Source organism: Streptopelia decaocto (assembly GCF_964273445.1).
Source record: "Streptopelia decaocto genome assembly, chromosome: 9".
NCBI classification, from domain to species: Eukaryota; Metazoa; Chordata; class Aves; order Columbiformes; family Columbidae; genus Streptopelia; species Streptopelia decaocto.
This window is the reverse complement of record NC_138664.1, coordinates 2,572,023-2,596,817: the sequence shown is the minus strand read 5'-3', so window position 1 is coordinate 2,596,817 and position 24,795 is coordinate 2,572,023. Positions and strand designations below refer to the sequence as shown.

The window sequence follows — 24,795 nt, the reverse complement described above, 5'->3', positions numbered from 1 at the left end:
ATGTCCAGCACTCTCCGTTCCCCTTTTCCTGCAGGGCAGAAAGCAGAGATCTTCTCTAGTGATAATATCACCATTTATGTTCCCTCTGAGGTTCCTGAAAAGATCTGGCAGTTTGTGTTGGCTGATGTTCGTCTGCTGTGTTCAACTTTGGCAGTCCTCTCACAGAATTAGTAGCCTCTAAGAATTTGGTTTTGGCCTGAATTAGCACGGGTAATGTACAGAGGATCTCTTCCGAGAGATCTCTAATTTGATACAGACTTCTGGACGTTAACTTGTGCTTAGGATCACAAAAATGTGCACAGGGACAACTCCTGCGATGTCTTTTATGGCTTCAAGGGTTCTGACACCAGGAGAACTTCTCTTGAGTTTTCACTGTAGGTATCAGAGAAGTGGAAGTTTGTGCGCTGGGAGAGAGGGCCCGGGAGCCCCGTTCCCGGGCAGCAGGGCTGGGACGTCTCTGGGCAGGGTGTACGGCCAGCCCTGTCTGCAGGCACCATCGTTTCTGCTGCGGAGGAGGCGGGTACGGGCTGCAGATGCTGTGCTTCAACACACCACACGCACAACCGCAAGGCTGTCAGGAGTGGAAGTTTGTCAATAATATGTCAATGCCATTCACTCTTGGTCTTGCCTATTTTGCTCAGTACAGCGGAGTGAATTCTCTCCTTACTTATTCCTGATAGACTTTACTTGCTTATTTGCATGGTCAATGGATTATATTTAATCCTTTGTAACAGTTTTGCACAAAATGCAAATGCTCTATCTTGTAAAAGCACAGCTAGGATTCAGCAATTTGAGCATGGTGTTTGGATAACTCAAAACCAAACCTGACTTCATGATTTGTTCATTCACTTCGGGGAGTGTGTCGTCATACTGCACAGCTCACAGATGGCATTCCTTGTTGTTGAAGCTTTCCTAACAAGTCACCCTTGCAAAGGGATACGTAAGAAACATACCTAGAAGGAAAGTTTTCCTGCTTAACATAATGTATTCCTAATGTTTTACTTGGCCTGCAGGTGCTTCTCCAATATGATCGTTAATTGCAACAGTAATAATCCCATTTGAGGAGAGTACAAAACTTGTAATGCTTAGCGAGTTCCTTCCAATTTTTTGAATACTTCAGTTTAATCTTCTATTTCTCCAGGACACTCTCAACAAAAGAATATCCAGCACCCAAAGAGAAGAAGCACTGAGCAGCCCTGCAGACATTGCAAGGCTCCTGCCCTGCAATGACAAAGCTCATTGCTCCACCTCCTCTTACTTTTATGACACTAAACTGAAAAGAAGAGAGATCCACTGTAATGAAATGTCACCTTTATTTCAATTTCAGTTTTCTAGTCAATAGGATTTTGCAAATCAATGTTTACTCCGAAAGAGATTTTTAGTATGAAAAAAGACTTCATAATCAAAGAGTTTTCTTTTAATCACTTCTTCAGAAATATGTTTTGATAATAGCAACTGCTCATTACAATACAAACCAGAAAAGGCATTCATTTACTGCGGCATGGGAAGTACTGCCAGTTCTAAATGCCCTACATAGTTTCTTTAAAATTCTTACGTTCTTTAGGCCTCAACAAAAACCAAAGCTCCACTTCCAGGTTTGGTAGCAAACAGGCTGTTATTCTCCAGCGCTAACCTTTGCACATCGGGTTGGTAATAAGCTTTCTTTACATTTTTCATGAACGTGTTCAGCTTGTCAGTAGGCACCATTGACACAGTGCAGCCACCCCAGCCAGCTCCAGTCAGACGTGACCCGATGGCCCCAAATTGCCTAAAACAAAATAACAGAGAAAAAATTGTGTAAAATAAACCAAAAAGGAGTCATTTGTCATACATAAAATTCCTATAGAAAACCAGTGAATACTTTGCTCCAAAATGCATCTGTGTCACCTGATTGTTCTGAAGTTCACTTGACCTTAATGCAATTTGCAGTGACCATTTTGGACAACAAAAAATGCTGTTAGTTTAAACCGCAATATAGTCTTTTCTGTCCATTCCGAAAGTCACCCTCTTTTATAATGCTTCAGCATCCGCTGTTTTAAGTATCTCAGTGCAACTGAGAAGAAGAAAATGGGAGAAGAAAGGAATTGTGTTAGCAACATTCATAAGACATCAGAAGTGAAAACAGATATAGACAAAAATAACAAAGGAGGGTTCATAAACTAATTGCACAGGATGTAGGCATGCAAGCCATTTTCTAATGTGGCAAAGACAAATAGCTCTATTCTTCCAGGACACATCTCAAACACGCTGAAGATTTACAGCTTGTGCAGGACTGCGGAGCGAGCGGGCAAGAAAAGCAGAGTTCGGAGACTCTTCAGAAGTCAGAGTCGCTGCGCTCAACGTCTGCTCGTGCGGAACGGCCGGGGTAGGTGTCTCTCTTTAGAGGAACTGCAGGAACGTACCACATTGACAGCAGTAGAGGTAAAAGAACAATTCAGTCCCCAAAGACAAAAAAAATGCTCTCACTAAGGAGGATGAATAGAAGGAACAATGACAAATAAATGGCATCCAAAATAGAAACCATTCCCAGCCTCAAGATACTGGCCTGCTAGAAATGTCCTACAGCAAATCCCATGCCATTGCTCTGCAAGATTCAGACACCGTCATGTTAGGATTTAGTAGAATTATTTTCATGAGTTCACTTACCCGTGTTCCTGATCTTTACTTAGATGCAGAAAAAATAAGAAAATAGCACACAATACATTTCTCTGGGGCTTTTCCAGCCCAGTCAGAACAGGATGATTTAGAAAACTCATTTGAAACCTTATGCGAGATCTAATCCGATTTGCAAATCCTTTTGACATGTTTCCAGTACCTGTGCATAGAGAGATTTGCCAGTCCTAGAACGTGTCTGAGGGAGATACAGCACCATGTGAATACCACTGGAGAATGACAGCTCATCCGAGCAGGCTGTGGTAACACTTCGTATGTGCGTTTTATGTTAAATGAGTCTGGTGTACTGCTGGGTTAGTAGAGGTTTAGGTCAAATTGCAAGCAAGCACTTACATATGTGTTTGATTCTAAACATGCTTACAAAACTTCTTGAACAGAAACACTTTCTTCAGTGTGTCTGTGTGGTGCCACCCTTCGTATTGACTCAATTTTGTGTTCATTCTTTATTTCCTGTTGCTGGTTTATTTTACTTATTTTTATTATTATTCCTGTAAGCCACTCATCCTCTGATGCAATTTTTGTTGCTTCTGGTCCATAGAACCACCTCCTAAAATGACCAGGATCCAATCCAGTCTCTATTGCAATTAATAGGCAATATTACAATGAATAAGGCCCAATCCACTTTTCAAAGTCTGCTCAATCAACTGCACTCATCTGGTCTGTTACCTCAATCAGAACTTTGTATTTCAGATGGTGTCTTGCTTTTATTTTGGTAGGCAACTGAAATCCCTTCAGAATTGTTCTGACCCTTTTATTGATTTCATAATTCTCTGTGGTCATGCTCATGCCTCATTTTTACTGAGTCATTTTAAAATAGTTGAAATAAAGCATAATGTAGACAGAAAACATGCCTGTTTCAGAGCTGAAGTCACTGTGTTTCAAAACACTGTGGCTAATGGTTTCAAATGTGGTGATGTGATTAGACACTTTGGGCTTAATGCTGAAGAACTCAGCATTTTGATGGGCAGTGCTGTAACACCTAAAACTTAGGTACCTGAGGTGACACGGCGTTAGAAGCGAGCACCTACTTGTGCATCTCCTGGAGATGCGGTGCATGGCAGACACCCAGATCAAACAGGAGAGTTACCTTTGCAACTGCTCTGAACTCGTCTCTTTTGAATCGTCCCACAGTTTGGTATATGGAAGTGATAGGTAAGACATTGCAGTACCTCATTTTAAAGATCATTGTGCTTCAAGACACAAAAAAATCAGAGAAATATTGTTAATTCCAAATGCTAACAACTAAGAACCAGCTAATCAGAAAACATAGAGATAATATGATGTGCTGGTTTGACTAAAAATGAGTTAATTTTCTTTGTGAAGCTAGAAACCTTTCTTTTTCATAGCTAGCACAGTCATTACTTGGACTTAGTTTGAGAACAAGAGAGAACCGCCCAGCACAGGGTTCATGTGTTGAATTGCTCTGGTCTGGGAGCCAAGGGCACCGTGAGCTCTGCCCGCAGGTGGGAGGCAGCGAGGAGGGCGGGCAGGGATGGGCGCAGCTCCACATCCAGACTGAGCAGAAGGAGTATTCCACCCCATTAACGTCACATTTAACGAGAGTCGGGATCTGCCGGTCTCTCTCTTACCAAAAGATGGAGAATAAGGGAGTGAAGTAAAGTTATTTGCAACACTCAAGGATTCTGAGAGATTTTCAAAAGTACCTAACAAATTCAGGAGCTCAGATCCAGTGTTGTGTTCCTTGACTATTTAGTAAATCTTCTGTGCTACTTACTTGAAAAGACTAATGGTAAACCAGCCATTAAGAGCATGGATAGGTTAGAGAAAGTACAAGCCTTCTGTCTTCGCAAAAATTAAAAAAACAACTGACCAACTGGTGGTTACAGTTTTCAGCACTACAAACCGCAGCAAGTATGGATCCCTTTCTTTCTTGGCAGAGGTTATACAGTAAAACATAAAGATCTAGGCAAAACAGAAAACATCTGGATATGCAGATTATTCTTCACAGTTTAACCTTGTAAGGAGAGAGCAGCAGTAGACTCAGGCAATTCTCTGGAATGTATTTTTGGAAAGGCTTTTTAAAGTTACAGGGCAGCTGTAGATCATTGTAAGTAAAGAACGTAATTTATGTAGTTCCTGGCCATTTCTATAATCACATCAGCCAAGTTTTCCTAGAGCGACTAGTGATTTTATGTCTCACAGTTTTTTAATGTACAACATGAGAAAATTTAAGACTTTTTTTTTTCCAATAGTTTCCAAAAATTAGAAGCTGGCTCAAGCTGCATTTGTCTAGAACAGCCCTACACAGCTATACACTACAGAAATCTAATCACAGGGTCAGAAAAACAGGAAAGAATATCAACCTTCTTTAGAAGAAAGATACATTTCTTAGGAAATACTTTTGATAGGGCACGACTGTAAAGAATAAGGAACAAATAATTTACCTCTTTCTGTGCAATGAATGTAGTAAAACCACCCCAGATTAAATAATTTTAATATATCTATTAGAAGTCGTTTCGCGCGAATGGCACTCCACGGTGGTGCTGAGCTCCACTCACCGTACTAGCTGTGGGCTCTTCTGCTGCTAAGTTAGAAACCTGATGTAACATGGGCACAAGTATCACTTTTTTCCTTCACTGTTTATATTTTGGTCCTTGGAACTGAAATGCTGTGATTAGTTTTAACCGAATTTAGTAGAGTCCTGTGTCCTCCTTTCCTTTGGGTTGTGTGGCGGTGGCTGTGCTGCTGCCTGTCCGTCGGCGTTACGGCACCACGGCAGCTCGGAGCAGCGGCTGTGAAAGAACAGAGCTCAGCAAAAACGAGAGGCCGAAGTTCCGTACCCATGCCGAGCTTCGTGCTGCGACAGCCTGTCGCGAGCACCCGTGCTTGTTTGTTTAAGTGTAGCACAGGTAGCTCCACACTGTAGTGCAGATCACCAGTTTATACCCACTTGTTTTCCCTTCCTTGAAACAGGGTAGTTTCCTCCCAGCACTTCTGAGAACAGGCCATGCCAGTCTGATCCAAGCTGGACACCCCAAGCGAGGACACTTAGAATGGCGAGTCGTGTTGGCAAAGGTCAGTCAACCGATGCTACTGACTGAGGCGCCAACACCGGGTAGTTACTCTACCTGAAAGTAATGCAGTGTGAAGTTTTAAGGCTTTTCCTCTGTGAGCGGTGTCACAGAACAGGCAGTGCTGATCCCCTGCCCTAGATCGAGACGACGTAACCCAAGATTTTTGATAATTTGGTTGAGCACAGTTTCTGTCTTGAGCTGACTCTGCAGACAGGTCTCCCTTCTCACACGTGGATCAGCTGGGATCCCTTTGTGTAGCTGGGATGACCATGGTGGAACTGCCCCATGAGTGAGTGTCGCAGCTGATTCTGTTATGTGATCGTTACGTGATCCAATAAACTGAACACAGCCTGAGTTATGTATGGGATTGGCTCCCAAGAGAAGGAACGAAACTTGTATTGCTGAACTACTGTCAGACTGTCCAATGGCTATCAGGGCTTCTCTGTGTTTTATCACAAAACAGCACGTGTACCCCATATGCAAAATAATCTATGAATGTCCAAAAGTCTTCTGTTCAGTTTTTAACTTAGTAGTTTTCTGGCTCAGAGGCCATTCCATCTTGTCTGCAAAAGAGATCAGACTATCCTAAATAATCATCAGTACCATACTCTATCAATTTACAAACCTGGTAAATGGGTATTACAATGTACAAAATCCGCATGAGCACGGAGTAAGAAAACTTGTGTCTGTGAAATTCAGATTTTCATTATAAGCCAGACTAATTTATAGGCCTAAAAATATAATAGTAATAAAAAAGGCCTGCTGCTGCTAAGGGAATATTTTTGTAACTTTAAAGTATTTGTGTAACTTTCATTTTTAGATGGTAAGGTATGCGCTTCTTGTAGCGTCAAATTGAAACAGTTTCTGTTTTCTTCAAGACTGAAAGATATAGAGAGGATGGGATATTTTGAGGGAGCATTTGCTTCTAAAAGACAGTGAAACAACATTTCTTGACTTCAGGCCTGCTAACACTACGGCCCCCCCGACATTCCCCTTCTGGCAGGTAACGCCCTGGCTTAGGGCAGCTTCCCAAACTAAGCACAACCATCTCCGAGGAGAAGCAGGAACCTCAACAGATGAGCAGAAGCACGAAGGTGGCATCACCGGAGCCACGGTGAAGGGAATGAGGGAAGCGACGGTGGCAGAGGCAGGGACGCAGCAGTGCTGGCGAGCTCAGGGGGGCGGCTGCGTGTTCCCCAAGCCACTGGTAAAATGATCACGGCCGCTGAATTCCTTCTATGAGCAGGGACTTTAGATCAAAGTCAGCATAAGGTATCGGTCCTGTGACTAAACGTACCAAAAAAATGGAAATTAAGAGGCACTGAAACGTGTACCTTTCATGCTGTCCTGTGGTATGGATGAAATACTGCATAGAATTTGAGTACTAAGTATTTGACTGGACTTTCTGTATTAACACATGGTTATACCAGATCTCATCATCCACTGTAGCAGAGTTATGAAAACAAGGGCCTGCTACACACAACAGCCTGGGGGCTGGACTGGATGATCTTTTGAGGTCCCTTCCAATCCTTACCATTCTGTGATTCCCAGCTCGCTTCATGCCATTTCTCAGACTTGGTTTATTCTGGATAGAGGATATGAAACGAGGGAGGAATAGAGGGAGAAGGGACAAAATGACACTCTGTGAATGTATTTTGGAGCTGAGAGGGCTTGTTTTATCATGGCCCAACTGAGTCAAGGAACCCAGCTAAGAGAATGAGGCCGGAGCAGAGATGGGGACTGAATAACGTAGGGAAAGATCAGACACACGGTGCAGAGCGGAGAACCAGAGTGTCAGCCATTGGAACAGTGAACACACTCATGTTTTAAACGGTGAAAAGCCGTCCAACCTCTCTGATACCCTGGACAACATATTTTTTTGAATTGGAAAAAAATGCAACAGCATTTCACAATATACCATTGTGATTTTAAGGTGGCCTGAGAACGTAGAAGAGCTTGCTTATGCCCTGGAGTTCCCACGGCGGCAGTACTGACATGGTTAAGAAATACACAAAAAGTAACAGCTTTCAAATAGAACAAGATGATGTTTTAAGAAAACCAGTTATGACTTCTACAACTTAACAAAAGAATAGCCAACAGTCTAACGTAACACTTGTGATGATGAGTCACTCCAAAAGCAAAGTCTGTAATAAAGCCATAAACTGCAGCTTTCATCTGAAAGTATTACACAGATGGCAGCGGGGAAACAATTGACCATGTAATGTCCCTGCAGGAGATTAATTTTGTAATAAGAGACAAGAATACTTTCATTTTAAAATTGCAATAGCCAACCATGTCATATTTTCTCATCAATTCAAACAATATTCTCAACAGGCGATTACTCTTCCTTGCAGTCGAAACTTACAGGCAGATGTCTACCAGGCGATCCAGTTCAGGACAGCTGCACTCGTACATCTCCCTGCAGCTGATATGGCTCTGGTTCATTAATTCTCCCAGCAGCTGGATTGCATCGGCAGGTGCTTCGTTGCAGATCTTCTTGAATTCCAGCACTCTGGCAGCTTCACTATACACATGCTTTGCACGCTGGTATAACTTAAAGGTGGAAACTAAACAAAATGAAAACATGAAGTACTACAGTTACCATTAATATTTGCTACAAAAGAAACATACAAAAACATAGTGGAATTAGATCTTTTTAGTAATTAATATTTGATATTAGAACCCCCTAGACTAAAAGTCCTCTGCAGAAGCTCACTACATCTTCTTTAAAAGCCCTAGTAAAATCGTATTTAGAGTTCACGTTGATAACTTCATGCATGTGCTCTAGTTCTTTGTGTCACTGAACAAAGCCACTCTCCTTTTACTCTGCAGAGGCAAGCCACAAGTTCAAGAGTTGGCAGCCACTTGCATTAGAGCATTAATGTAAAGCTTTCAGATTTTCAAATACCAGCAAAACCGAGTGATGAGAACCCCAGGAAGGCTCCCGGTGCGCTGCAGGCAGCCACTGGCCCAGGGTGCCGTGTGTGGCTGCTCCAGGACAGGGCTGCATCCATCGTGTAACTGTGCAGATGGACCTTTTCTGGAAAAAAAACCACCACCAAACTACAAAAACCCAGCAGTGTCACCAGTCAGAGTGTCAGTGTGGATGCCAAGAGGTGTCAAGCCCAGCCAGGTACTGCTTAGAACTGATCTAGTAAGATCAAAGACTCGTGCAAGGATTTTCACCAAAGCTCTTCTATTGTGCTATGAAACAGCAGCTCCCCTGGGAAGGGGGGGATGCCCAAACCTGTGTGGCCATTGGGGTAGAGACCTCCAGCAAGGCTGAACCATGGGCCACAAAAAGGAAGGGAGTGCCTGTGGTTAAAGGCTCCTTAAGCTACTCCTCCTATTTACAGGAGGGTTTGGCTTGCAACTAATATCTGAGAATTGATCTGCCTTTCCTGCTTGTGTTGTAGTTCATTGTTTTTCTCTCCTAATATAGTTCTGTTTGATTTAATGTCATGGCTGCTATTGAGGAGTATTGTTCACCAGAAGCATACATGACATAGTTTAATTTATGATTAAATTGGCTTACTTGAGCTGCTTGGGTGGTAAATAAGTGGACTTTATTCTCTCTCTGGAGCACCTACTGCAGTACGTTTCCTGATTTCATCACAACTTAAGCGCACTCTTGTTAGAGCACCTCAGAACATCCCTCATTTTCTTTCTACATGTGAATTCTCTTTTAGGGTAAGGTCTCTGAGCTTCTGGTCTCTCTTGCTTTCTAAAATGGCTGATGAAACACTCAAATAGAAGTAAAAGGAGAAGAGAGACAAGCCCTGTATTCAAAACAGAACTTGCTATCTGACCCAGACACATGGAGTTCCCGCTCGGCTGTTGCACAGAGACGGCCAAGCTCTGGAACCACTTCTGATGATTTCCACAAGCTGCATTTGCAAGTATATGTAGAAATCTCCTTGAAAGACTGGAAATAAAATTACATTCACTACTAAGTCTGTCGCAATCCTTACAGACTAAAACTTCATCAGCACCTGTATAATCCCTTTTTATTTCTCCAGAGTAAGTGTAAATCACTACTGGAAGTACTGAAAATACAGTGCTGAGAGAGACATGAGTAGTCTCAAATGATAGAGAAACATCAGTGTTCTGCTACTGGTGATATTGCTTCTGGTGATATTTATTTTGTAATTCAATACCGCCTGCTACCGAGGAGCCCTGTGTTGCTGTCTTTGAACAGGCCTCTGAACGTGTCTCCAACTAGGACAGCAATGGGAAACTGCGTGTCCCCAGAAACACCTGGAGAGTATCGCACAGAAAGAGCCCATTCTGGCCTCCCATTCAGAGGTGTGTTCTACCCCACTGGATTCTGTTGCTGCTGGAGTCACTTGTACTGTGTTTTGCAGAGCAATGCCTCAGTATTTTTGAACACTGAAGAAAGGGAACTTGGCCTATTTTTAAGGATGGTTTCTCTTTAAATATTCTTTTCTTAGAAGCCATTGTTTTAAAGCAAGGAGATTTCTAAATGTGCATTCGTTTAGGGAATATCTGAAGTTGCGTGAGAGATTGCCATAGCTCACACTCTCTTGTAAATCACCATTGAACAGTAGTAACCCAAAGAATGAACTGAAAACATGTCTGGTTTCAATTGTAAGGCAACAGACTTGCCAAAGGCTGTGATTGATTCAGAGACCACCCTTTGGTAGAGCAATGCTCTACTGGCCACATTACCTTAAAAATCTCTGGGGTTGTGTTGTGCTCATCACGTTATGAATTGGCAACCAGAATGGGTGCAGTGGCCACCGGCCAGGAGACCTGAGCGGTGTCTGTGGCAGCACGGGCTCCCGGGACAGTCGCGGCGCAGGGGAGAGTTTGCTACCCTGACACTGGCTGTCTGTCCAGGCCAAAGCAATCCTGCCAGGCAGCTGGGCCTTATTGTCAAGCTCCTTTGTGGGCGTTTATCAAATCACTATCGATTAAAGGCTGGTATCATTATGTTAACTATTGGTTGGTTATGGGCAGCATTTCATTGCAGTATATTACGTTTGTGTTTAGATTTCTTTTTATACTTTGCTTTTCATCTCTGATAGTGTACTGCTCAGGTAAAATTGTCTTCGGAACAGCAAACACCTCTGTATTCCATAAGTCCTATTATAAAATAATGAAACAATTCACATATTTTTGGCTTTCAACACCAAATGCTTCTGATAATAGAGAAACCCTCCTGTATCTCTTCTGTTTGGCTGGTTATTCCAACTAACCATTTCTATTTAATAAAAGATAGCAAAGCACATGTGGTATTTCCAAAAATTACATCTGTATTAGAATCTCCTTGCCACACCACTGCCTGTATATTAGCTATGCATTAATAAAATCAGAACTACTAGGACATGCCAAAGAGCTATGGGAGCTGTGATTTCAGAAGAGCGCAGGAACCAATCAGAATCTGCGTGCTTCGTGCAGCCGCACTTTTTTACAATTAAAAAGAACTGATTTCCTAAGCCATGCTCTGTCACGCTTAAAGGAAACAAAACCGAAGTGCACAGGACCAATTAGTTTCTATCTGAGCTAGGGCTGGAGTTGTCTGGAAGAGGAAAAACTGAAGCCCTCAAAGTGAACCTTCCGGTGTTGCACAGGACTGTTACACGGTCTCACCCTCTGTGCTGCTCCAAGGCGAGCAAAACAGCAGGGTTTAGGGAACTAATGCCAGATTATGGAAAGCATGTGGATCCTTAAATCTGTTATAGCGAATGGAAATTAGGTACCTAATCTGACTGAAAATGTAGGTATCTGGTGACTGGAGGGGAACCGAAAACCTTTGGTGCAGTGCAACAAGCTGGCTGCTCCCCGATGTCCGAGCAATCGTCCAGGACACGTCTGAAGTCGCGGTTCTTCCCCAAGGGGACTGCGCAGCAGCCACTGCGGGTGCTCCTTGTTTAAAATGACGTCGTGCCACTCAGGCTGGCGGAGGTTTCTATACGAAGGATCTAGTGTCTGACCAGAATCGAGCTCTCAAAAACTGCTCTGTGAAAATCACTACACGCTTCCTCTGCCCCATTCTGCATCGCTCCCTGCCGTGCAGGAGTGAACTGTTTGATTTTAGACCTGGGCACGCTCGCACAAGCAGAATCTCAGGGTCTCTTTTGTCCCTTTCTGAAAAGACACTACGAAGATGGAGATTTATTTTGTATGGTATCAACTGCACACAGAAAACGTTTCTTATGGACTCAAGTGAGGGCGAGCGATGCCTTTTATGGATTGGAACAGATACAGATCTAAGAAATTAAAGTAAAGAAACCTTTAAGGAGGACAAAGAATCCTATACCCAGGTCTGCTGGTAGTGACATTTTGTCACTAAGTTTTTAACACATTTCGCCTGTACTCAGCAGTTACTCCACCTTCCAGGTCACAGCCTCGCTAACGGTGTTTCCGAAGTGTCGAAGAGGACACACTGCATGTTGTACAGGAATCTCCTGCACTGTTAATCGCTTTGTATGACTAGGCCTTATCTATTTTTCAGCAGCTCCTGCCAACCCTTTGTGGATTCCCCGCGCCCTGGCTTTGTGCCTCTGCCCAGCATTTCTGTAACAGCATCTGTGAACAAGCACATTCAATTCACTTACAAACCACCAAATGCCCTTGTAAGAAACAGTGACAGTTTCCAGTGCACTAACAGCTCACACTGCAGCAAGGACCTTCCCAGTTGTTAAGACACAGCAGACTGGCATTCATGAAAGTTTGTCCAAAATCCATACAAAGTATCGTAAAACCAAACAAAAACCTGGGCTATTAGTCCCAAACAATTGTGGGTTAATTAAATATAACAGAGAAGTTTATTGTGGGTTTTCAACTGTATGGTCATATTTTTAATTTTAGCTTTACAAAAAATGTGCAAACCTGTCCGCTCCAATTACAGGGATTTTTTTTCTTTATAATTAAACGTTGTGGCTTTTCAGCAATTCTTATTATTTGTTACAACTTCAGCTTCAGCAGATTCCTTTCTTTAGTGGCTTCCTGTACAATTCAATCTGACCTTTAGCTAAAGAACAACCTCTTTAGGCTATAGATTTTTTTCTAGTTGCTTTGGCAGCTTCCTAAGATATGTTTCACTGTAGATTAATGAGCTACACACGGCTGATAGGACTGTTAGAAATTTACAACAGGAAAAACTCACTGACGCAAAATCATGTAGGGGACAGTTTCTACCACCATTACTCATGTGGAATAGTACCCTTCTCTGTTAGGCATCCTGCTGATTGAACATGATGAGGGTGAAGGTTTCTGGCTCGCAACGTATGTAAGAAAATGCTGCCAGATGGCTTTAATTTGAGCCAGATTGTGAACCCCCTACTTGAAGTGGGGAACAGTTACTCTACTGGGACTACTCAAGTAACTGTTTGCAATCTGGTTTTCTGAAAATAAACCAGGGGACGAGTCATTGCTGGATTTAGCGACCCATTTAGCAGACACCTGCTTTGAGATTATGGTAACTACTGGTTTACAGTGATTCTTCCTCCAGAGGAATGGTGGCATTAACAAGGCTTTTGCAACTCAACTAACCCAGCCCGTTCAGGGCCTGTCCCGAACCTGAGGTGCAGCCCAAAGGCCTCTGTCCTCCAGGCAGCAGCCACCTCTCTGGGGCTCATCCTAAGTAAACTAAACCATGTTTTGTGGAAGGGGATGGTACATTCTCAAATTTCTCTGTGGCATCAGGCTGAGGTTGGAGTAGGCACCTGGACCCCCAAACTGGGAAGTGCTCTTAGGTCTATCAGTTTGGGGGTAACTCCTCTTTGTGTAAGACAAGGGCACTCTGCTAATGCACACGGCAAAGCTTTACGTATCCCAGAGCAGCCTGACAGAACATCAGAGACGCCACCTTCACGTACGCCCGTCTCTGCAAATAATGTTGAAACTGCTCTTGCACTGAGATCACCATTAATACAAATTACTTGGCAGGGGGAATGAAAGGCTCCTCAAGCACCACTCACTGAAGCTACAGCACAGATTTAGAATTCCCTTTCCAGGGGACAAATAGGAGGGCAAATCCACACTGCAAGCGGATGCCTGCTCCTCCCATGGCAATTTAATTCCCAGGTTTAAATGTCAAAATTAGCTTACAACTTTATATGTAAAAAGGAAAAATGGGTTTAAAAATACCTCGCTTAAGAAGGAAGAAACATTTTGTGGTTAAAAGAAGGATATCCTTTCGTGGTGAAGCTTATAAATACTTAATGTCCCACAAGCACCGCACACTAAATGCTCTGTGAAGCACTTGAGTCCGAGCCAGAATTATGGCACAGTGCACCTTAGAAAGTCATAAATATTGGTTCTTCTAGAGATGTTCAGAAGCCACAAGTGCAATCCCAGTGTAAGCACTTGCAAGGGAGATTTAAACTCAGGATTTTGAGGTGGCTTTACGCACCATCTGCACTTACCCAAACGTGGGGAACAAGTGGGCTGTACGGTGGGGAGCCGTGGAAATCCTTGAGCTCCTGCCCAAAAAGGGATGCAGCGGTGCCGTGGGGCCTGGGACCTGCTCAGAGCCTGGCCGGACCGTTTTGTGGGGATGTGGAGTTTTCATCTGGTCAGCATTGTACCCTTATTAAACTCTATGTAAGTATACAGTGCCATCTCTGGGGGAGTAGAGGGGGAGAAGCTAGACGTAAGGCTGTCTAAATAACATTTACATAGCGCCTTCAGGTCCTAAACATGAGACACAACGCCAGTACAAAACGCTATTTGTAACTATCACTGGGCTTTGAATAATAAAAAGAATTAAAATGACTGACAACTTATATTCAGCCACAGAGAACACTCAGAATCTAGTAAATATCTACATAGCAATTTTCATGCAAATAATTTACCCTTAACATTATAATATTTTATCAGAAAAGTTGCTAAGACGTGCACAAAGGAAGAATACCCTAAATGTTATGGCTCCTTCTTCATGTTGAACAAAGAAGTTCAACAGCGTTCTGAAACTCTCTGCAGAGATCACTTATTTTCAGTGTGTTTTCTCTCACACGAGGCAGCCAGCTATTGTCATTAAAATATACTGGGAAAGAAGACGGGAAATAAGAACAATATTTTTGTCAAACAGCCCCTGGTTTTCCAAAGCCAAGGTAAAATGTAATTTGTTTAGTGTGTAACAAAAGCAACCAGTGGATTTAGATTCCTTCTTCCTGTGACTGTCTGGTTTCTTCTTTGTATACAGTTTATTTAATTGTGTATTGTTCATGCAAAGAGGCTTTCAGTATAAGCCATTTTAATTTCCCTTATCAAATGAAATCATGGTCATGCAAGTTTAAGAGATTCCGGTCAGCAAATGCTATTCAGAGTCACAGCATAAAATTTCCCTTGAGTTTCTTTATAGCTTTTATGTTTAAATTTTTTATCCAGACTTTGACTTTTGAAAAAAAATGAAAATAACTTGTACAAACAATTCCAATCTACAGAACCGTAGAACTGTGTTTGATAAACCAAGTATAAGGAGTACAAACATCTGTAAGTTAATAGTCCTGTATTGCTCCTGAAGGGGAGAGCAAGGGGACAGTGGAAAAGATTCACAACCGTGTAGTTTCCCAGGAGAACGCTGCAGAGTGCAGGCACGTGGTTCAGCACATTTCTGTGCACAGACAGCACAGAGTTTTCATGACTCTTTCTATGGAGATGAAGAGCCGGATTCAGATATTGTATTCCATGCTGGTACCCTCCAGCAATGTAATTAGACAATATTTTCATACTCTTTTTGAACTGGGGTTCAAAACAGGTTCTTGATTAAGGACGTAGTCCTTGGTCAATGTATAAAGTTTGCAGTCATTCCAGATAGACTGATTATTTCAGTATAAGCATCAGTATACATAGATATGTACGGATATATACGCATCGAAAACCTGCCCTGAAAGCAACCTTGGGAAAGACTGGCAAGGATACAATTCACCTGCAAACCACCAGAAGTGTTAAGGCCACAGAATGGAAACACAGAAGTAAGGATTATTTTAAGTTCTTAAAGAAAGACTCTGGTCTCAATTGGAAACCTGTTATGAATGCAAATTAATTATTTCATAAATGCTCTGTTACTCAATATTATTAGCAACCCTATTATATGCTTCCAGGATACATTTCATGTGTGCCAGTGCTCATGACTACATGGTATAATCATAAGCAATAATACATGAGCAGTCTATAAACAGTAAATTGTTAACTTCCACTAATGATTTCCTAAAAGCAAAAAGGAATAGTGATAGTGACAGAGATTTCTTTCTCAGGACAGACCTAGATGGCTTGTTGCCCCGGGCATGATTATGAAGTGATCATACATTTAGCAATTCAGAAGCAAAACCACAAGCTCCACCTATGCTGGTCTTTAACACCAGTTAAGGGAGAGCAAACAGGATCCCAGTAACCATCCAAAATGTTTGGGGTTGTACAAGCTATTGCCTAAAAAGGAAGCCTAGAATAGATTTTTCCCTAGAATGAAACCTGGGTTATTTAGAGAGAACTCTCAAACAGCACAGGTTGATCTAAAATAGTAGGAGATCTGCTACCTACCATTGTAGAAACAGATCAATCAAAATCAGAGTTTTGCTCTCTTTTAAGTTAGAAAATCGTTATTATCAATTCTTTCACTTGCCACCTAAAATTCTGTGGAAGTATTGTGGCAAGACTTCCACTTGCACTACATATCAATACCTAAGCTTTTATATAATGCACACTGTACGCCAACCCCCACCATTTCCTATACACTTACCGTCTTGCGTGTTCTGACTGAGGACCTGTGAGCGGAGCTCCTCCAGGCTAATGCCCAGGCATTTAGAAATTTCCTCTCTGCTGTAGGGCTCAGGATGCAACGCCGCCTCCACCACGGTCAGCATTTCCGCCAGGCTGACCCCCAGCCCGCTTTGCACATCGTGGAGTCTCGACATATTTTTCCAGTCCAAGCCTTTTGACTTTGCGAGAAGCTAAAATACAAAAAATAAACCAGAAAATAGCGTGCCTTTCTCTTTAAAACTATTTCATTGTCCATAACCACCTTTAAGACCCATCTACTTTTTTTTACTTCTTAATATGGAACCATCAGAAGGCACTTTCTATCAGTACACAGAAGATAATCGTATTTCTTTCTAAAAGGTCTGTGAATGGCAGATATTCTTCCGTCAAATCAGATATTGTCTGTAAAAGCCATACTGGCATCATTTGTATGGTCTCAAATCAGTAACTGATCTTTTTCCATGGATGTTGTTACTTCCAAGCGCCTTATTAGCCTTTTACAATCGCATTCAATTGCTTTTACAAGCGTTACAATATTGTAACCCTGTAAGTCCCTAAGAAGTCTGTTTCTGTACTCTTAGAATTTGCTCTAACATTTAAAACCCAGTTTGATATTTCAAATATGCTCCTGGAATTTTCTGATGAACGTTTGAAGTTGTCATTAAAACTCTTTCTTCTAATAGCCTTAAAAATATGAAAGTAGGTAAAAGATTTGTGTGGTAGAATTAACTGTAACCCTTCTCAATCTCCAGGGTTTAAAGTAAAATTTAAGTACATTCTTTTCACACCCAATTTAATGGAAGTTTTGAGCCTTACAGGAAGGTTACGATGCGTTAGTCAGAATCTGCTCCATTCTTGTGATTGCTATAATGTGGATTAGTTATAGATACATCTGGTTCTCCTACTCCAGGCAATGATGTCATGCTTTGCGTATCTTTGTGATGTTTTGGCAATTGCCAGTAGTTAGTTCAACACACCAGAATCCTAAAAGGAAACATGTCAAAGAGGCTTTTTTCTGGAAGGTTGCTACGTGAGTGGATGCTCTCGTGTGCCTAATGAAAATGGTTGAGTAAAGCAGCTTTCCTCAGAGGGTGGAATATTTTTAATGTCACGAATTACAGAATAATATTAAGCGGTCATTGTGGGATCCTATTGACTTACCATCTTTGATTTTAACGGACTACTGCAGAGTAAGGCACAGAGCAGCAGGTACACGCCAATGTCGTTTTACTGTATTCATAAGCACACGACATACCTCCAATTCTGCACCATTTAAATTGAGATTAAAGCTTCCCAGTGTGCCAGATCAGGCGGGATGTTTGCAGAGAGGCGCACAGCAAGATCAGGGGATGAAATCCTTTTGCTGTTCAAATCAGTGTTAAAACCTCTCACCAACAGGGCCAAGATTTCGCCCACTGTGTTTTGTTATTCTTTCCAATAAGCACTGGTTTTGGGCGAGATTGGTTTGAAATCCTTTATGTCTCAATTCAGCAAAGCCATCAACTTCCTGGGTTAAAAAAATGATGGGATTTACACATGTCTGAAAACTAGTTGCTTTGTGCAGAGTGCAGAAGATCTGCTGTCCAGCTATTTGCTATAGATTCTCACCCTCCTGCTCTCCTCCAACAGTGCTTTTGTAGGGGTTCTTCCAGTTTTGCTTTATTACAGTATATAAAAATTAACTACTTTTGGTGCCATCTAGTGACTTGCTAAGATTTATGTGAGGCTTAGTAGAGCAGAACAAACAAAATCCAATCAAAATCCTAATCATATGACTCTGTCACCATCTAAACCAGAGTTTTGTATGTTCAGAGGCAGAGAAAGAAGCAGCACTGTCTAGTGGCTAATGCAGAAATCGGGCTGAGAAAATTTTCTTGGAAAAGAGTGATTAAGTCACTTCTGGCTTGCTTTTCAAAGGCTCTAAGTACCTATAACCCTATGGCCTTTATGAGATCGTATTTTAGCTTACTTCATGGTAAGTTAGAATAACAATTACGGCTTTATTTGTTTTACTTAAATACTCAATACCTCTTATGTCGGTGCATGTTTGTGACATGTTCTTAAATCTGCTTCAAGGTGTTAATGGATTTTTTTCCTCCTACTTTAATCCTGATGTTCAGCATCCCCTAGATTTTTATTAAACAGAACTAACAATTTACAAAAAAAATGTTCTATAAGGTACCAAAAATTTTTCTACTTCCTTTTTAAATAAATAATCCCCTGTAGCAACCGGTCATGTGTATTGTCACATCTGTTCCCGTTTCTGTACTTCAAGGGAGATGCTGTTTTTCAGAGGAGCGAACTGGGCTGGGGTTTTACAGGTCAAATGTTCCTAATGGAACCTGACCCGCTCAGGCCAGCGGGCTGGGCTTTGATGGAAACGTCTGTCCTGCTTATATCCAAGTTTCAACCCTAACAGCACTGGGAAAAATACTATGGGCAAACAGAAATGGTTTTTGAAAATAATCTAGCTGCAGGAGCTCAAATTGTAATGGACACAGAACAGAAATGGGAAAAAATCCCATCTATTAAATGTACAAAAGTAATCTGAATAGTGATCCCACAGTTGGATATTTTCTTGATGATCTCTGACTAGATGGATTAAAGACGTGGACATTATCCAGCTGGCTCTTAACTGCCAGGACACAGCATCTGTAGGCTTCATTGTCCTTTAGTGTTCAACACGGCCGCACTGGGGAACTGTAAGTAACTCAGAGAAAACATCCTTAGTAAATGACGGGACAAATATAAATAAAAGGAAGTCTGACTGGCAGTAAGTATAGGAATACTTAGCCCTTATACAGCAACATCGCTTTATTACACTTTACATTTCCATAATGTCATCTGAGCATCTTTCTGTATTTAACAAACATTAGTTGATTAACTAGATGTGGTTCCAGTTGCAGACGTTCCTGGCACCACTTTGGGGCTGGCAGTGAAGTGCACAGCATGCGCTGATGCTCTTGTTCATCCTGCAGCACCTACTGTGTGAGTTTTCGGAAGTATGAAGTGCAAGTTAATTTCCTTTGGAATTGTGAGTGTTCTGCAGAACATAAGCGTCTTTAACCGTACTGTTAACGGAGTACGGGAAAGCACTCGGAGGCTACAACAAGAATAGCGAAAGAATGACTGTCCAGAAGGGAAGCAAAAGGAGCAGAACCTGGGAAAGTTAATTTTGTGAGGATGATCAAGAGTTCACTTTGTTGTAGGACAAGCTGACATCAAAATGTTCTATACTGACACCAGCAGGGATATCTTGTGTTGGCATCTTTACTTACATGGAACTTTCTGCAAACACAAAATTCTAGAATGACCTAAAGCAGAGAAGGAAAGAAAAACGTCTATCCTAAGGCATTTACCAATGAGAATTTCTTTTTAAAATATTACTGTTATTTCATAGTTCCATTAGCTTAATGGTGCTTAAAAGACTTCCCTGCTCCTGCTGATGTACCTGCCCTCCTTCACCCCACTGTCACCTGTTCCTAAAGACAGTGTCTTCCTGGCTCAATGTATTTTTATAGTGTGTGCAACTTTCCATCTGGGTAGCATATGTTTAAAAGCAGACAGGTGTACGTTGTTAGTCTCCTTAAAATCAAGCATCTGCTAAAGGTGCCTTTTCAGAGATTGCATCACACATGACAGGAACGTAAAAACAAAAAAAAACCAAACCAAAACAAAGCCCAAATAATAATCTTTCCTTACCACCTTTTCAGTTTACTGCACAGGACCAATAAATTAAGGCAATTTAGAAAAGTACAATTCAATTCACAAAATCTGGTATATGGAACAACATGGCAAAAGCTTTTACACCTTAACACGCTCATCGTAGTTTGTGTTTAGAACAGATCATCTGTGAAGGCTGTTTCATATGCAAAAACATTTCCAAAGGCTTTTCCTAAAACACACACTTAGTCAATTAACTATCATAAATTAGAGGCTTATCAGTTATGCCAGAATCAACACACAGAGAGGTCCTTATCTTGATTTTCTTAATAGCATAAGAATCTTATTAACTTCAGTGACAACAGCTTTAACTATGGTTATTGGTGCTGTTACTTTTACCGTATCTTACATACACCTAAACTGCAGCTATGTTCTTGATACTTGAGTTTAAAGCCCACTTAAAAAGTCATTTGAAATTTAGCTTCCCTCCTGGAAAAATATCTCAACACATAATTTTATATTACATTTTGTCAGTATCTCATCATCTCTCTTTGTTTTCCCTCACATTAACTACGGTAATTTTTCATACAGTTATGATGCCAACAGATGCTCAAAGTACTTTTGAGTATTGCTCAGATTTTGGCCACATGTTTTGTGGCAAGGAGTTCCCTGCTGCAGCTCTTCAGACTTTCATCTAGATTTGTGACCCAAATTCTGTTCTTTCACACGGCACACTGTAACTGCAGTGAATCTTTATGCTTAATCCTAACTTAATCTAATCAAAGACAAATCCACCGTGTTCCTGTAACAAATTCAAATCAAACCCTACATCTACACATTCCTAAATGTATGGTTTACAGAAATCCAGAACTAAATTGGATTTTTCATTATCAAATTCCATACATTTTAGAGATAATTGCAAGCGGTAAACTGGCAGCACAACCTAAGTGTTGGATTTTGATTTGAGCCTGTTTTTAAACTTTACACTGACATACATGCTGCTATGCAGCATTTCCAATATTACTTCCAGGCCTCTAACTAGTAGCTTTGATGTCCTCTAAATCCTAGGAAATACACATCTATTGCCATATATACACATAAACATGTGGCCACACTGGTTGCTTTCCATTATTTGTCATTATTCAGCTTTAATTAGAAACAGTCTATCTTATTAACTGAGAAATTTTTTTGCTGAAAAAATAGACTTTTTTCCCCCGTTGAAATATAATACAAAATAAATTCAATAGAACGAAATCACATGATCTTCTATATAAGGGCACAGTCCTTGCACTTCCATTAAACTCAGCGGGAGTTCTGTTTCTGCAGAGATGGAGGTGTCTGGTTCTGAAAAGAAAAATGCTACTTAAAGTAGCACCTAGCCAGGTGTTAAAGACATGGTTGGTCAGAAGTGGAAAAAAGCACATATTTAGATGAAGGTTTCATTAGAGTTTGACATAAGCCATACGTTACCTTTGTAGCCAGACGACACTCCATTACCCTAATATTGTAATGAGAAGTCGCTGCTTTATTCATTTCAACACAACTGTGAGCAATAACAAACGCTGCTCCACTTGGAAGTTTAACATCAGTTGCCCTCAGAGGACTGAACTCTATCAACTTGGCCTATTGAAAGAAAAATGAATGGTTAGTTTTAATTTACTACTAGCTAACGGTGCACTTAGTTCTATAAATCAAATGCAAATTTGCATGTTTTTTCTCTTGAAAATCCAGGGACAGTTAAGGAAAGAAAACTGACATGAAACAGCGAGAAACGAGGTTTAACCTCATTGGCCAAGTTACACATACATTTCAAACCTTTCCCCCGTAGCTGGATTTTAAAATGTTTCCATTAAGTCTTTGGGTTTTTTCAGCATTTCGCAGAACCCCACCCAACCTATTTTTCTTGCCTGTTTAAGACAACAGTTTTTCTTTGATCTGGAGAAAAGTCCCAGGCCTGGCTGAAGCTGACGTGCGTGCCGCTAGAAACAAGGGGCTTCACATTCCCTTCCCCTTCGCCAGTGTTCGTCTCCCCCTCAGTTTGCTGATTCTCCACTAAATTAAGGTTAGTTCACTGAGGTACAGAATATTACCAAAATTTGAGGACTGACTGGAGAAAGCAATCATGTAACATATGGGCAATCAGACAGAGAAATGAAATAAAATGAAACATAAACTATCTATAAAACTATAGTTAATCTCTCCTTCCTTCCAACACAAGAGACTGCCTCGCCTCAGAGATGTGTTACACAGGCTGTGTAAGATGTTCCCAAGATTCTGTGACCTTTTCATGGAATAAGCTAGGCATGCATTAATTAAATAATTCAGGATGAAATGTAATCAAGAGATTAAATTCACATCTGGTTTTTCATTGGGATAAGTTGTAAATCATGTGCCCTGCTTTGGCTTCTTAGAATAGGCTGTAGCTCTGCAAGCAGGGACGTCTTACTGGTTTTGGCATCGTTCACCTCCAGAGAATTCCTTGAACAGCTAAAGTGCTAAATAAACAATGACAAATCTGCTTGTACATTATGTACAGCATGTGTGTTACTCCCTGCCATTGAGATTCTGGACCACCTCACAAAATCACTATCAAGACAGACAAGCTTGCTTACATTTAAATATACCCTTTAAGAACTGCTACATTAGATCAGAATGTACCACTGTCCGGTTTCTGACAGTAGCCGTAAATGGATATTTAGGGGGGAATATAAAAATAGGACAAATACAAAACAATCTTTTTTTCCCCGCTATATTTTTTCCAGCTTCCTAAAAGCAAAGATTACAGTGGTTCCACTTACACTGGAAGGAACAGCAGACTATGATGTTTAATAGCTACAAACAGGCTAATACTCTCTCAGTGTATCCAACAAGGTCCTTTTTTGAACCATTTTTCAACTTTTGCCTTACACAGTGTTCGGTATTTCTCAATTTAACAGCGAATGTTTTGGAAAAACACACCAAACTTCCTTGTTTGTTTTTAACAAGCTGCTTGCTAATGTCATTGTGTTTCTATTAGTGCTTTGGTTATGAAAAACATTGAATTCTCAGTTTACCTTCTCTTACCCATTCAAGAGCTTTCGAGAGCTTCAAAATATCACCCTCAAAGATACTTGTTTTCAAAGATGAAAAGTTTTAAATTATTCCGTCACTGCTCATATGAAAAATAGCTCTGATGAACCTCAGTGTCTTTTATTGTACTTTTCTCATTCTGTTGGGTTTTTCTTTTTTGTTTTTTTTTTAGTTAGGAGGCCAGAATTGCATTCAGCCGCAAGTACACCAAAGCATGGCTATTTTCTGGTTTGTTCACCATTTCTTTCTAATATTTTCTTACATTTCCTTTGCCATTTTGATCACCACCTCTGTGGTATCTGAAAAGCCTCCACTTACATGATCATCTGTGTGTATGCCAGGAAAATATGCTGCTTCCTTCAGCATCCGTGTAGCTGTATGCTCACTGCTAACAGTATAAAGTGTGAAGGAAAGGTGTAGAGTAAGTACAGGTGGTGTGACGTTGAAAATACACACCCCATTATGGAATTAAACATTTGGTGTAATTCGAGGAAATAGCTTATTTTCTTTATAAGCTTATCAAAGATATGGCATTAAGGAACAAAAGCTGTAGAGATACAATATCACAATTATTAGGAAAGTAAAGGTTGTCATGAAACACTACGTTAATTTCAATAAATGTATTTTGACAGGTTTTAGGTTTGAACAGTCACAGTCCTGTGCACCTTCTGGGCCAGTGGCTGAACTCCACTGTAAATTCCACTGCAAGCACTCATGCATAACTTGGCAGGTCATGTATCTCATTGCCAGTCCACCTTCTGTCACCACGGTTAAGACAGCGAGATGGCTTCTGCATCAGAATCCAGCCACAGAATTGTCTGGAATTAGCAAAACTGGGGAAAAAAAAAATCTCCATTGTCTTTGTAACTGGACCTGGCAAAACTTCCTAGAACTGTTTAGTTCTAAGAAGTTTCAAGAAAGCATTTTTGTAATAATTATCCCATTTACACTGAATACAAAGCATACCGACCATTCAGATTTCATTATATGGGAAACATTCTAAGTTCAGTGCTGAATTAGCCCAATAGTGTGGAACCTGGTGCTTTGCTAGAGTACATCTTTCCCCACGTCTTTTCTTTCCTCCTTCTTGCCATTTCTCATTTTCATCATCATATCCCTACAAACTTGTCCTACTCTATTGCACACAAGTTTAGATATGTATTTCCTCTTCCATTTGCATACCAATGGTGCTTAAATTAACATCACATTGTTAGTTTAGATTACAAAGATCCACATACAGTTCCTTCTTCTGCCAGAAAAGAGATCGACTGGTCCATTCCTCCACCTTCTGTGCCAATATAACGTTCGCTCTTTGTGCAAATTTCTGCAAGTTCTACCTGAAACAAAACATGAACATGTGAATCTTCAGCCAAGGTTCAAGATAATACTTTTATACTGCTTACATACGAACTAGCGAGAAAAGAGCTCTGAAACCATTGTCTCTCATACACCAAGTAGTATAAGCTGGTATCAACCAAGATGCCAAATGGCCCCTTTTTCCTTTTATTCTGAAGCAAAACAGCATCAACTACTTGGCCTCTGCTGGACTCACCATGGCCAGATGCTTTTCAGGGTATCCTTGTTTAGACACTTAACTCTTCTCCTCCCCCCTTCCTCATTCACCTCA

The 24,795-nt window shown here is 41.1% G+C and overlaps 1 protein-coding gene across 3 annotated transcripts in view; it reads right to left on the bottom strand.

The window, feature by feature from the left end:
• Positions 1-1,294: 1,294 nt before the first annotated feature.
• GALK2 (galactokinase 2) overlaps positions 1,295-24,795 on the bottom strand; it is a 46,484-nt gene continuing 22,983 nt past the window's right edge. For all 3 annotated transcript variants that reach the window (XM_082060973.1, XM_082060974.1, XM_082060972.1), the window contains 5 exons: positions 24,407-24,505; positions 21,570-21,722; positions 16,417-16,627; positions 8,074-8,275; positions 1,295-1,768 (listed from right to left, as the gene is read on the bottom strand). In XM_082060973.1, coding sequence (XP_081917099.1) covers positions 1,561-1,768; positions 8,074-8,275; positions 16,417-16,627; positions 21,570-21,722; positions 24,407-24,505 — 873 coding nt within the window. In that variant the 3' untranslated portion in view covers positions 1,295-1,560. The remainder of the gene's footprint in view (positions 1,769-8,073; positions 8,276-16,416; positions 16,628-21,569; positions 21,723-24,406; positions 24,506-24,795) is intronic.